This window comes from Chrysemys picta, chromosome 19 (assembly GCF_011386835.1).
Source record: "Chrysemys picta bellii isolate R12L10 chromosome 19, ASM1138683v2, whole genome shotgun sequence".
Taxonomy (NCBI): Eukaryota; Metazoa; Chordata; order Testudines; family Emydidae; genus Chrysemys; species Chrysemys picta.
The window spans coordinates 2,605,057-2,617,961 of NC_088809.1; the positions used below are offsets into that span (position 1 = coordinate 2,605,057).

The following is a 12,905-nucleotide window of genomic DNA, read 5'->3' on the forward strand; positions in this document are numbered from 1 at the left end:
TGTCCCAGCAGTGGCAACAGCATAAACTAGCTGGGCTGACTACTGCCATTTTTGTTCCACTAAAAACTGATTTTTGTTAGTGTACCCAGCAACTCTAATTTGTCTTTTCTTAGCCACCTTGATTCCATCTCATTACTCTCTTTTCCCCACCTTAGCCCAAATACATCCAAAATATCCTCAAAGCAGCTGAGGTAAGAAAGCAGGAGCAGGAAAAAAGAATGGAAAAAAAAATTCAGAAGGAGCGTGAAATGGAAGGGGAAGAGTTTGATGACAAAGAGGCCTTTGTGACATCAGCCTATAAGAAGAAACTGCAAGAAAGGGCTGAGGAGGAGGAAAGAGAAAAAAAGGAAGCAGCACTGGAGGGTGAGATTTACGCTGAACCAATATGACTCTCCCTCAAAAGGAAAGTGTGGCCTTTTGTTGTTAAAGATAGTGGGCACGGGTGTGATGCACAGAATTTTCATCCTGGTCTCTGAATTAGGCTGTAGATGGGGTTCTGTAGGAGTAATCATAGAAATGTAGGGCTGGAAGGGACATCAAGAAGTCATTTCATTTACCTCCTGTGCTGAGACGGGATTAACCATCCATGTAGTTTTGACAGATTTCCATGCCTCTTGCCCCCACCTTTTATTTTCACCTGTTTTTTGTCCAATGAGTTGGTCGCATGGTTTTGAGCGTCTCTTCTATCCTTTCCAACCTTTCCAGGGCCCCTAACTATCATTTTTGGACACATGCCATGGGGGGGAGGAAATATTTTTAAAATTTATTTTTCTCTACTAGAACTATTGAAAATAAATTAATACATGTACATTTAATGTCTTTTCCATATTTTAAGAGGGAAATATTCTTTTTATACAATTAGTACAATTCTAAATAAAGCCATTAAATAATTGTTTTAATGATGGAGGAATAAAGAAATGTTAATACACATGTATTTATCGATTGTAAGGCCGAAAGCACAGAGAGCACTGTGACCATCTAAAGTGACCTCCTGTATAATACAGACCATAAAACGTCCCAGAATTAATTTTTGTTTGAACTAGAGCAGATCTTTTAGAAAAACATCCGGTCTTGATTTTAAAATGGCCAGTGATGGCGGATCCACTATGACCCTTGGTAGAGGGTTCCAGTGGTTATTACTCTCTCTGTTAAAAATGTGTAGACTGAATTTGTCTACCTTTCAACTTTCAGCCATTGGATCTTGTTGTACCTTTGTCTGCTACATTGAAGAACCCATTATTACATTTTTGTTCCCATATAGGTACTTAATAAACTATGAACAACTCACCACTTAACCTTCTCTTAAACTAAATAGACTGAGCTCCTTGAGTCTATCATTATAAGGCATGTTTTCTAATCCTTTAATCATTATCGTGCCTTTTCTCGGAACTTTCTGCAGTTTATCAACATCCTTGAATTATGGGCACCAGAACTGGACAAAGTATTTCAGCAGTGGTCGTACCAGTGCCAAATACAGCAGTAATGTAACATCCCTGCTCCGATTCCACTGTTCATATATCCAGGGATTGCATTAGCCCTTTTAGTCACAGCATCACACTGCAAGCTTGTGTGGAAGCAGAGAAAGAACTGTCAGAAAGGAACTGCAATGCATGACAGTTCGTTTCTGTCAGTTCTGTCTCTGCTTCCACACTTGTGTTCAGCTGATTATCCCCATGTCCCCCAAGTCTTTTTCAGAGCCACTGCTTCTTACGATAGAGTCCCGCATCTCGTAAGTATGGCCAACATTCTTTGTTCCCAGAGGTATATATTTATCTTCAGCTTGAGCCCAGTTTACCAAGCACTCCAGATCACTCTGTATCGGTGACCTGTCCTCTTCATTATTCACCCCTCCTGCAACCTTTGTGTCATCTGCAAACTTTCAGTAATGATTTTTTTTTTTTTCCAGGTCATTGATAAAATGTGAAATAGCATAGGGCCAAGAACCGATCGCTGAGACACCCCACTGGAAACACATTCCTTGTTTACAATTCCATTTTCAGACCTGTCAGTTAGCCAGCTTTTTAATCCATTTAGTGTGTGCCATGTTGATTTTCATATCTTTTTAGTTTTTAATCAAAATGTTATATGGTACCAAGCCAAATGCCTTACAGAAGTCTAAGTATATTACGTCAACATTATTATTTTTATCAACCAAACTTGTAATCTCAAAAAAAAAAAAAATCAGGATTAGTTTGACATAATCTGTTTTCCATAAACCCATGTTGACTGGCATTAATTATATTATCCTTCTTTAATTCTTTATTAATAGAGTCTCGTATTGGCCATTCCATTATTTTATTTTGCCCAGGATTGATGACAGGTGTACAGTTACCTGGTTGTTCCATTTACCCTGTTTAGATATTGGCACAACATTCGCTTTCTTCCAGTTTTCTAGAACTTCCTCAGTGTTCCAAGACACATTTGAAAATTAACATTAACAGTCCAACAAACTCCTTCACCAGCCCTTTTAAGCTCTTGGATGTAAGTTATCTAGACTTGCTGATTTTTAAAATGTCTAACATTCATTGCTGATGTTTAGCATCCTCCCAAGTTACTATTGGAATGGAAAGTGTTTTTAATTATCATTCTGTATTATGATTACATCATCTTGTTTTCCCCAAATACCGAAAAGAAATATTTATTTAACACTTCTGCCTTTTCTGCATTATTATTGACAATTCTACCATTTCCATCTAGTAAAGGACCAATACCATTGTAAGAATTTTTTGTGTTCCTAATATACCAAAAAAACCCTGATTGTCCTTAAATATGCTGGCTATAGATTTCTCCTTTGTCTTTTTACTTCCCTTATAAATTTTTTGCAATTCCTGGCCTCTGATTTTTATTTATTATCATCAACATCTTCCCTTTGTTGTATATTGTTTTTTTTTTTATTATTTTTTATAGCCGCCTTCACTTCCTGTGTAAGCCAGGATGGTATTTTAACTAGTCTGATACCTCCACTCCCGTGGCCCCTTTTCCTGACCTTTTAGTTATCTTTAAAAAAACATGTCCTCCAACTCTGTCCTGCGCTCTTTTCCTGACTCTTTTAGTTAATATCTAAAACTTCCATCTTCTACATAAGAACAAAAGAATGGCCATACTGGGTCAGACCAAACATCAATCTAGCCCAGTATCCTGTCTTCCGACAGTGGCCATTGCCAGGTGCCCCAGAGGGAATGAACAGGACAGGTAATCATCAAGTGATCCATCCCCTGTCACTCATTCCCAGCTTCTGGCAAACAGAGGCTAGGGACACCATCCCTGCCCATCCTGGCTAATAGCCATTGATGGACCTATCCTCCATGAACTTATCTAGTTCTTTTTTGAACCTGTAGTAGTCTTGGCCTTCATAACATCCTCTGACAAAGAGTTCCACAGATTGACTGTGCTTTGTGTGAAGAAATCCTTTTGTTCATTTTAAATTTGCTACCTATTAATTTCATTTGGTTCCTTCTAGTTCTTGTGTTATGAGAAGGGGTAAATAGCACTTCCTTATTTACTTTCTCTACTTTATGTTCTTATGTTCTTAAAGTATTGTGAAGTTGTGGGAAACAAATACACAAATATACTCTTGGAACATCAGCAGCAGTGACCCCCTGTTGTCATGGCATAGTTCCAGTATTTCAAACACTGGTTATGCCAATGGCATACCAGGCTTTGATTAACAGGCTTTCTCAAACAGCTTGTCCGCTATACAACAGTTTCAGGTCTCCCTTCCTAGGTAAGGAGGATCTTCCACTTGAGTCATTGTGATGGGGTGTCCACCTCACACAAGATCTGAAGAAGGTAAGGTGATTAGGTGAGCCAATTAATTGCCTAGGCTGCACCTGGAGGGGTAGTCATGAGGACAGGCAGGGTGAGTGGGTGTGTCAGTTGCTGCCTTTATCTCTGTCTTCAATCAGTTAAAAAGCTATGACTTGTCTTTTTAAATTTTAGCCCACCTCTGTAAAGGAGGATTTTGTATGATATTGATATTCTCTGGAGCCTAAACTTTCTCCATGTTTTGTAAATTATATCCCTGTAAACTGTTTTTACAGTTTTTTGTTTGCATGTTTTGGAATTAATTTATTTAGGCAAAATTTTAAAAACAAGCCAATGGTAATTTTAAAAAAAGTTAGGATAGTATATCTTTTAAACATTGTATTATGCAGTGTTGTTGTAGCTGTGTCAGTCCCAGGATATTAGAGAGACAAGGTGGGTGAGGTAGTATCTTTTATTGGACCAGCTTCTGTTGGTGAGAGAAATTGTTCCAATAAAAGATACTACTTTACCTACCTTGTCTCTCAAACATTGTATTGTAATTTTTAATTCACTAGACCTTTTCCTCTTTGGTTAAAACAAAACCAAATGCTTATGAGTGGTAAGAGAGGAGTGCTAGGTGTTAGTTTGTGTACAAGGTATACTATACCATGTAAAGTTTTATATAAGCACAGAAAAATTAATTCTTTGGGGCTGCTTCAATGTGAAGATGAAAAATAAAATCAAGAAAAATAATAGTTTTGCGCATAGCTCTACAAAGATGTTAATACATTTTGATTATATATAAAACTTTCTTGGACAACTCTGAAACCTGCTGACTGTAGAACAACTATGCCCAGTACATATGTAACCATTATATTTTCTCTGTATATTAATAATGCTTGTGTGTGTGTGTGTTAACACATCTCCTTTTTTCCTATCCTAGTAAAACTAACTGAATAAAAAGTGTATTTCCCTCTTAAAATGAAAAAAAGGTACAAAATCTATGTTCATTAATTTATTTTTAATTTTTCCGATAAGGATAAATTAAATACATTTTAATTTTTTTTCCAAAATGGCCAATAGCACCAAAAATGCATCTGTTAACAACTATCCCTAGGGGCCCTGGAAAGGGAGGTGGGACTTCCAAAACCATACAGCCAACTCAGTGGACAAAGAGAGGGCAGAACTAAAGGTGGGGGCGTGGAAAGCTGTCAAAAATCCATGGTGATGAAAGGTGTGGAATCCTGACTACTTACTGTGAAGGAAGAGCAGAGAGTAACACACTGGACTGAATGAGAGTGCACTTTGTGACTGTAGTTTACCCTGCCAGATCGCTGTGGGATGTGAGGGAATAGAGTAGAACCTCACTCATAATATCAGTACTGGTTGCATGATTTTTGCACCTGGAAAGGGGTGGCTGTTAAAGGGAGAATAGTGAGTCAGTGTTGCTTAGGAGGAGGCCACAGCAATATTAGTAGCAATTCTCATGCCAGATTTACAGTCACATATCCCAGAGATTAAGATAACTGTTTTTAGCCTTAAAGCAGTAGCCAGCATAACTAGAATGGAAAATAATCACGTCTGGTAGACTTACTTTCTTCTACATTTTCAATGTCCTGAGCATCTCTTTCTGGATTATGGGTTTACCATATGTAAATAGGGTCTGGTTAATGCTCATGAAACTGTAACATCATTCTTATCTTGCTTCCCTTAGCATGCCTGGATGTGACCAAACAGAAGGATCTCAGTGGATTTTATAGACATCTTTTAAACCAGACAGTGGGGGAAGAAGAGGTGCCCAAATGCAGCCTCCGTGAAGCCAGGTAGGACATAGTTCCAGAAGGACTTTATATGTAAAGTTTCTTCATGCTGTTCATAATTCCCAGTGTCAGTAGAATCCTACTAAGAAGAATGGCAGTACCAAAGCACAGGTGGGGGAGGAGCTTGCTTTCCAGAGTTAACTACACCATCCTTTGGAAAATGAAAAAACATCATCATTGGGTGAAAGTATAGAATAGGAGAAGGGTTAGTAGGGTTAAGGAGATACTTACACTGGTAATACATTCTAGCATTATTCTAAGCTAGTTTTTAATTTAACATTGTATAATTTTTAATAAGCCACATTAAACCAAAAGTTTTGCTACCAGAGGCAGAGCAAGAGAAAGATAGTTTTGGGCTCAGGTGGATAATGATATTGAATGGTTGTGCAACTTCATTTTATCACCCACTGGAAGGAACACATGAGTCTCTGTCTTTGTAGCTGACAGCATTTAACCATAAATATGAAAAAAATACTTCAGTTTTCTTGATTTGCTTAATACTTGTGACAAAAGGAAAGCAATCAAATTTACAGCAAGTCCATTGGGAATATTTAAAATTTTACATGTACTGTGTACAACAAAATAATTAAATGGTGCTGTTTTCTCGGGCCAATATAGAAGGAACACACTTGGGTCGTCTCTGGCGGAGATGCTGGCTGGGTTTTTTAATTTTACTGAAGGCGTTATAGCAACCAATGACCACTCAAGGCACTTCATCCAGGTTAACACTAATTTGTTGGGACCTTAGAAAGTCCTCAATGATTAGGTGTGTGTGCTGTATCCTAAGACTATGAATATTACCTTGAATCAGCTTCCTGGGACTGAAATTGAATGGAGTCTCAAATTAGTTCTTAGTTAAAGTGAGGAAGGTTATCTCTTTAGAGCTACTCATCCTATTGAGAGACAGGACTTCTGGCTGGTATTTATTGTGAGGCTGGGCCACCACCTCAGAAATAACAGAGAAAACTAGGGGAAAACATAGCAGGAGGTCAGCATATTTACCAGCATACCTCCATCAGTCAGATATAAAATGGCCGAGTTAGGGCTACTCTAAGATTTAAAGGACCAGCTGCTACAACAGTATGCTCTTCTAAAGCAGCTCTGTATCAGGCTTAAGTTTCACCAGCAAAGTGTATATCTTAAGAGTAACAACAAAACTCTTCTTCTGTAATAGTAAAATGAACTGTGCTTTTCACATTTGCCTGTTTATGAAGCCATCCATATGCTACTGTCTGATTTAGCTATGCTTATGAAGCAATGGCAGTAGTGATTAACCCACTTGGTATTGTATTTGCTTGAACAATTCTCTCAGTTTGAAACTGCAGTATTTAAGTGCAATTATGTTCAGAAAAGTGACTTTCAGAATGGTGGCTTCTTAGTGTATCTGCTTTCTGGTGTTCAGACCATAATTATTTACTAGAAACAAGTTTTGCTGCTCTGAGTCCTATAGAACTAATTAATCTATGGGAAGACAAGTAGGAATCTATTCTGCTGAATCCAACAAAACTGTCAGCTGAGTTGTAGATTTTTGTGGATTTTTTTCATTAAGTTGGTGTAAGGTACGGAAAGAAAACATCTCGATTTTCAGATGTCAGACAAAATTTGCAGCACTGCCAAATAGAAATTTCACCTTTGACTTATAAACTTCATCATTTAAATCTGGAAGATCATTTAAAGAGAATAACTATGGAATACTACAGTATAATTTTTAGAGTCATTTTCCTAAGAATAACCATGCTTTAAAACAAGGATCAAACTTTCAGCCTAACCAGATGGTCCACTGATTCCCAAGGAGTATTTACCACAGACTGTTGCTGTAGCTACATGATTAGTGAAAACAGACATGCGGGCTATGGAATTAAAAATACACTTTATCAGTCAAAAAAGACTGCAGTATTGTAACATTTGGGGGCATTGTCCAAGTTTGATATCTGAGAGTTTGTCCCACATTTCCTGTTTTGTTATATTTAACAAGTTAAGAACTGTAGCAAGATGCTAGTGTCAGTTTAACCACAAGAGTGAGATCCTAGCCAACAAGCACAGAGAGTCAGGAATATTGTGTTGCAATTTAAAACTTGTAGTGTCTTATGATGATGTATGTTTACCATGAGTTCTATTTACAGCTATTACTGAAATAATGAGAGTTGTATTTGTAACTCTCAGACACCAAAAAAAAAAAAAAAATCCCTCTTCTTCCTCATATGGAACTATGTGGCATGGGTAGGATTGTGAGACACTTAGGAAAGGGTGTGCCATGTAGATAATATTACCAAGATACAAATCTGTGTCCTGTCCTTTAAATAAGGATGATAGAGCTGTAAAACTACTCATTCTTGAAATTCAAACCCTACTTTTTCAGTGTATTGAAAATCAAAGCTGCTGTTTTCTAGGACATACACAGTACCAAAGAACCTGATGCAAACTTTCATTACAAATTCCTCAGAGTTGGAATATTAGAATCGGAACAGTAGACCAGATTTGACTGCTTAGAATTTTCAGCTGCATCACTTCTTAACAGTGTTGCTCAAGTCCCAACAAGAAGTCACAAACTCCAGAATAGTTTGACACTGCAAGCTATGTAATAACTTTTTTTTTCCCCTCCCACAACAACAACAAATAATCTAGGATAAAGGAAGAAAAATCTACCACTAATTCAGATGAATCCATCCAAAGAAACAAAAGTCCAGATGAGAGACCAAGACTTAGAACCCCTGCTAAGGAAGAGGATAACCCAGATGCGGACAGTGACTTAGAAAGTGATAGTAGTGATGATGATCATAAAAATAGCAGAGCTAGTTCTAAAAAGAAGGAAAGTCGAGACAGCTCTGAGAGCAGTGAGAAGGATTCCAAACATCACAGGAGCCGGAAACACTCCAGCTCATCAGAGTCTTCCAGTGAGGAGGGAAGTCACCACACAAAAACCCATATAAATCGTCCTAGGAGAGGAGAGAGTGGAACAGGTAGAAGGGAAAAAGATGAGCACCACAAGGAAAGGGATCATGAGAGAAGAGATAGAAATCAGGAAAGGGATCACCGGAGGGAAAAGGAAGAGCGACATAGATATGGGGATCATACCAGTAAAGATAACTACAGAAAGAGGGATGAGCCGGAGGACAAACAGAGGGGGAAAGATAAAAAAGAGAGAGAAGGATATGACAAAGAAGGTAGGAAAGAGAAAGAGAGGGAGGACAAGAATTCAGAAAGGGAACGAGAAAAAGAGCGACTAAGAAATGGCAAAGACAGATACAGTGATAGAGAAAGAGGGGAAAAATGCAGAGAAAAGGAGGAACATTTGAAGGAAAAGAGAGAGAGAGATGACAAAGATGACAAGAAATACAGGGACAGGAAGGAAAGTAGTCCTCGAGCCTCAGAAAGGGACAGGGACAAGAAGCAAAGTAGCCCTGGATCCTTAGAAAAAGACAGACAGTGTGACCAGGAAAAAGAGACAAAGGCAAAGGACAGAAAGAGTAATGATGAGAGAATCTCATGCTCTGAAAGATTTCCTGAGCCAAAAGGTGAGGATGAAGAAGAAGGGCAAAAAGGTGCAGAGCAGATAGAAAAAAAATCTCTGTGTGTGAGCAAATTTGCCAAGCGGAGCAGTGAAGAGACAGTGGTATCAGCAAGAGATCGCTACTTGGCTAGGCAAATGGCACGAGTTAGCACAAAAACCTATATCGAGAAAGAAGAAGATTAGCTTCATTTCAGTGGCCATAAACCAAGAGATGATCCACTTTCACTGGTGGAAAAATCACTGCAGCAGGAACTCTGTGTTGAAGTGAAAGTATTTCCTGACCATTTATTTCTGGGTTTTTTTAAACTCAGTAATTTAATAAAACAAACTTCTGTTTTGAAATGTTTTGATGGTCTTTGTACATTCATCCAGTCAACTGTACAGGCAAGGTGTTTAATTTGACTGGTTCTGTCCATCATGGCCTTCAGCCTCTGCTTGCTCTATCATTTATTCAAAGACAGGGAGTCACACTTACGGATTCTAAACTGATGCAGGTGAGAATACCTCAGTGCCAGCCTGCATATAATCCTTATCAGCTCATACCAGTACTACCCCTCTTCTGGAGCAGCAGCATTCTCAGACATTACTGTCAGATCTCACTGTCCCGAGAAGTTAACAGAGTGTGTGCAGGAGGGAAAACTTTAAAGAGAGGGATATGCGGGCAAAATAAACAGAATAATAATTTAGGTGACCCTGTATGTTTTGTGGTATTTTGTAAACCAGGTAAATTTCATCTGGACATATTTAGATTTGAACGTATATAACCTATTCGTGGTTTTTGTTTGTTTCTAGTGCTTGATGTACAGAAATATTTAAATAAAATGTAAGATATGTACTATATTCAGTGCTTAAATCTTTCTTTGATGCCTGTACTTTGCTAACCTTTAGTGGAAATAGCTGCAGTATTGCTTCCTTATGAGACAAATCAGTTATATCTTTCCACTTCACGTATTACAGTCATACCTGCTTATTGTGCTATAGTTAATATGTGAAACTTGCCAGAATAAACCCATTTTTTCAGGGGTTTATAGAACAGTAGTAAAAGTCACTCTAAACCGTAACTTGGCAAATAGGAAATCTGGCAAAGATCATATTTTTAAATTATACTTTCAGCAATCCTCCTGGTAGTTTTTATACTTTTTTCCAGGAAAGCGTATATCTTTTACTTAACAGTGGCTGTGCCAGCATCAAGAACTCAGGCTTCAAAGGGGCTGAAAAGATGGTTTAGACATTCTAGATATAATTTTACTGCATTCCTGTAATTTAAAAACAGATTTTTTAAAACCCTAATAAACATTGCAGGTGACCACTTGCATGGAGCCTCATTACTTTGAGTGTTTTCAGGCTAAATTATATGGCCAAGATACTGAGATTTAAAGTATGTTTACAATACCCATGACAAGGGTTTTTCTATATTAGAATGGGATTGAGTTCCGACAAGCCATTTAATCAGTCTGTAACTGACTCAAGATATCTGGGGTGAAATTATAACTAACCAAAAGGGAACTATGTCCATGACTTTCCATTGTCTGATCCTGTATCTTTTTCCAATTCATTACAATTATTTATTCTCCCCTCCCCCCCGAAAAAAAGCCCCGATTTTTGCATTCCTTGTGGATCCAAAGCTGCCATTGGCTTCAGGGAGAGATTTCGGTATTCAGGGAAGGCAGATTCAAGTCCAGAGATGCTTTAAAATAGGACATAAAAAAAAAAAAGAAATCTTGTAAAACTCTTATCAGTGGTTATCAGTTTGGAATCAGGGGATTTGTGATGGGATAGAGAGCATTTAATTCACCTATTAAAATCCCTGCAGTAGCTTCCTGTAACCTTTCTCATCCAGGTCATGTTCATGGTCTCCAATTTTAGGACTATGAACAGGTCTGCCCCTGCATGTACCTCTCTTCTCATTTCTTTTTGCTTCACCCCAAGCTTTCTTACCTGCTCCCTTTATTTTTTCCTCTCCCTCTATGTTTTGAAGAGTTTTCCATTTTTATCGGCCAAACAACTCTTCATACAGTCCCTTGATAACACATCCTACATCTTTGAAGGCTTTCAGTAATAATCAGTCCATCAAAGTCAGATTTTTGTGCACCATTTTGAGATTAGACCTCATTGGTCAGCTAGTGTATTATATATCCTGACTATACTGTCTATTTTAAATGCAAGCCCTGTACATGCCAACAGTGCTCAGAAATAAATTTCACAAAACCTACCATCGTTAACACTAACTTGCACTTTTATTAGCTTTCTTAACACTGAGGCCAAGTATTGAATGGACACAGAAACTGACCTATCCTCTCACCTCTCTTCAAAATGGTCTTAAGTGGACTCCTACTACTACACACTGATGGGGCAATGTGAGGAAGCTTGCCCATTCTATACCTGTTATGTGGATAAAGAGAATCTTTCCCTCCTACAGCTGTCACTCCAGCATCATTCATCAACACTAAACTCACATACGCAGATTTAAAACTAAAAAGAAAAAAGGTCGGGTTCAGCTTTCTGAAGGATTACATATAGGTGAGTATTTGACTAATTCTGCAGTATCTTTGACCAAATTCAGATTTATTTGGGACAGCCCCATAGAATATGTCCATTTACATACAACAGGCCATCACCAATACATGCATAACATGCGGATGTCAGGTGAATCAGAGTTTTACACTGCCGTGCTACTCAGTGTTTAACATTGCAGAAATCTTATCTTAATTTCCCTCTTGAAATGTACACATTTTTCTAGACATTCTTCCCTAATTTTTTGTGTTGAGGCCCTATTCATTTCCACATATTTAGTAACTATGAACAAGGGAATCCGAGGATAATTTTTGGAAGAAATGGTGAAATCTTCGTGATATTCCTCCTTTTGATTATCTGTCTTAGTGCTCTCTAGTTATGTCATTAGATTTTAGCCGTGCCATTAGGGGCCTATGAAGTTGAACATGGCATTGTGCCAAATGAATCTTTAATGCAAAAAGATGTAACATTTGAAGTGATTTATAAACTCAATATAAAGTGCCTCTGAAAATTAGGGTGTAAAAAAAAGTAGGTTATGTTAAATACCATAATCCTTCCTGTACTTGCCTGCATCCCCTGGTCCAGTTTCTGTTCTTGTTCAGTACAGGCACAATTCTAGTGAGTGAGGCATGTCAGAGACTTATGAAACAAATGAATGGAATGCCGAGATATGATTTGGGCAGTACAGTTGTCCACTATCGGAGACATTAATGCTCAAATGCTCTATATAGTTGTGTGGGTAAATATATCAACAATAAAATATCCTTAAGTCTGTGTTCCTTGTGCACTCAGTTTTCATAGTAGCAACAAAGAATTTGGAACAAGGCATTTTCCAGGGATTAATACCATCAAGGCATCGCTCAACTGCAGTTTGGACCACTGCTTCTTAATCCTCAGGAAATGCCCTGCAATTCATCTATCAGTGCTTGATTAGAAGGTTAGGAAATGCTCTATTGTTGTAAATATCCCTTACTGTTTTGAAGTGCTGGGAAACAGGTTTGTATACTCCAATCATGAAGCTCTGCAACACACAATTAGAGGTATCACATACAATTCTTTCAAACTCCAGAGCTTCCTCAAATAGAGAATTAATTTCCTAATATTTTGTGAACTGGTCATTTCCTGCTAAGGATGATGAAAAGTGTTGCACTGACATGGGTGAATCTGTCAAGTTTAAAAATGTCTCATCAAGGAGGCTCACATTGTGGTTTGTGTGACCTCGGCTCTCTGAGTTGAGGGGTGAAAACATTATCTACTATATGTTCGGGAACAGCTGGTGAGTCACTATTGTCCTAGTCAGTTTTGGGAAATGATGC

General features: G+C 38.0%; 1 protein-coding gene across 2 annotated transcripts in view; it reads left to right on the plus strand.

Annotated features, from left to right (window-relative positions):
• The window catches only part of NSRP1 (nuclear speckle splicing regulatory protein 1), a 35,145-nt gene extending 24,763 nt beyond the window's left edge, over nt 1–10,382 (plus strand). For both annotated transcript variants that reach the window (XM_005298230.5, XM_042857978.2), the window contains exons 5-7: nt 156–363; nt 5,459–5,567; nt 8,190–10,382. In XM_005298230.5, coding sequence (XP_005298287.1) covers nt 156–363; nt 5,459–5,567; nt 8,190–9,258 — 1,386 coding nt within the window. In that variant the 3' untranslated portion in view covers nt 9,259–10,382. The remainder of the gene's footprint in view (nt 1–155; nt 364–5,458; nt 5,568–8,189) is intronic.
• The last annotated feature ends 2,523 nt before the right edge of the window (nt 10,383–12,905 follow it).